General features: G+C 42.2%; 1 protein-coding gene across 1 annotated transcript; it reads left to right on the top strand.

Moving 5' to 3' along the window:
* The first annotated feature begins 790 nt into the window (after nt 1-790).
* Nucleotides 791-1,587, top strand: LOC149819679 (splicing factor 3B subunit 6-like protein). The gene has a single exon (XM_089982831.1). The coding sequence runs from the start codon at nt 826-828 to the stop codon at nt 1,195-1,197; it is 372 nt and encodes a 123-aa protein (XP_089838957.1). The 5' UTR covers nt 791-825; the 3' UTR covers nt 1,198-1,587.

The raw sequence follows: 1,587 nt of genomic DNA, 5'->3' as shown, positions 1-1,587 counted from the left end.
AGGAGCTGTTTCATGGTCTTCAAGAAAACAACCCGTGGTGATCTTATCTACTACCGAAGCTGAATTTGTTGTTGCTGCTTCATGTGCTTGCCAAGCAGTGTGGATAAGGATGATTTTGAAGCAATTAGGTCATGCTCAACTTGATCCTACAATAAGTTTTTGTGATAACAGTTCAACAATTCAGCTCTCTAAGAATCTAGTGATGCATGATCACAACAAGCATATAGATGTCCGCTTTCACTTTCTTTGAGAGCTTTCAAATGAAGGAGTTGTGAAGATGGTTCATATTCATACACAAGATCAAGTTGCAGGTATTATGACCAAACCTTTAAAGCTTGATGTTTTTTTGAAGATGCGTGGTCTTTTGGGGGTTTGTTTAGACTCAAGTGTAAACTGATGCTACTAGCATTTAGTTTAAGGGAGGATGTTAAAAGTATTAGTTTTTAGTTGGTTAATAAATCTTATTGTTTAGGAGTTTGTTGTTTGTTTGATTTATCTGATTACTACGTTTTTTAAAAGTTAATTATGAGTTTTTTTTTTTGTTGCTTTGTAAAGCTATTAATATAATTCTTCCTGGTATTGATTGCATATTGAGTTATGCATTCTTGAGTTCAACGGGTTTTAAGTTTTGTGTATAAAGAGAAAAAGAAAAGAATGGGAGAAGGATATATATATATATATATATATAGATAGATAGATAGAGAGAGAGAGAGAGAGAGAGAGAGAGTTTGGAGGTTTTCTAGGTAGAGAGAAAAAGAGAGGGAGAGGGATTTGTGGGGGGGGGGGGGGGGGGGGAGAGAGAGAGAGTACTGCAAATCTGCAGCAATGGCTACGATCAGCTTAAGGAAGGCGAACACACGGCTGCCGCCGGAGGTGAACAGGGTGCTGTACGTTCGGAACCTGCCCTTCAACATATCGAGCGAGGAGATGTACGACATTTTCGGCAAATACGGGGCCATCCGTCAGATACGGGTGGGCACCAGCAAGGAGACGAGGGGCACGGCCTTCGTCGTCTACGAGGACATCTACGACGCCAAGACGGCCGTCGACCACCTCTCTGGCTTCAACGTCGCCAACCGCTACCTCATCGTCCTCTACTACCAGCAGGCCAAGATGTCCAAGAAGGTCGACCAGAAGAAGAAGGAGGACGACCTCGCCCGCCTCCAGGAGAAGTACGGCATCTCCAAAGACAAGTAGAACGACGACCCCGTCCCCCCAGTCTGATTTTCGATCTCCATTCAATCGAGGAATCGGGTGGTTTTTTACCTCTTCTCTTCTTCTCCTTGCTTTTCTCTCTCGATCGATTTTCTGATTTTGGGCTCTCCTTTTTATGTTTTTATTTTGTGGGTTTACCCAATTGGAGGGTGGGGTGGGGTGGGGGTTGTTGATCTTTTATGAGGTTGGGGCGAATTATACGTTTGTATATCAAGTTGGGGTCTGCTAGAATTCGGTTTTTTTCTGTTTTCTCTGTGTTTTCTTGCTAATATGAGACCTTGTTACGTAGGATTTGGATCATACCAAATGAAGGAAATTAGGGTTTCTTTGTTGTTGCATTACTGTTGTTTTAATGGTGATAATTTGTGAAAA

This window comes from Nuphar pumila, chromosome 12 (genome assembly GCF_984573655.1).
Source record: "Nuphar pumila chromosome 12, dmNupPumi1.hap1.1, whole genome shotgun sequence".
Classification (NCBI taxonomy): domain Eukaryota; kingdom Viridiplantae; phylum Streptophyta; class Magnoliopsida; order Nymphaeales; family Nymphaeaceae; genus Nuphar; species Nuphar pumila.
The sequence above is the reverse complement of the archived record's forward strand: the minus strand, read 5'-3'. Positions and strand labels throughout refer to the sequence as shown.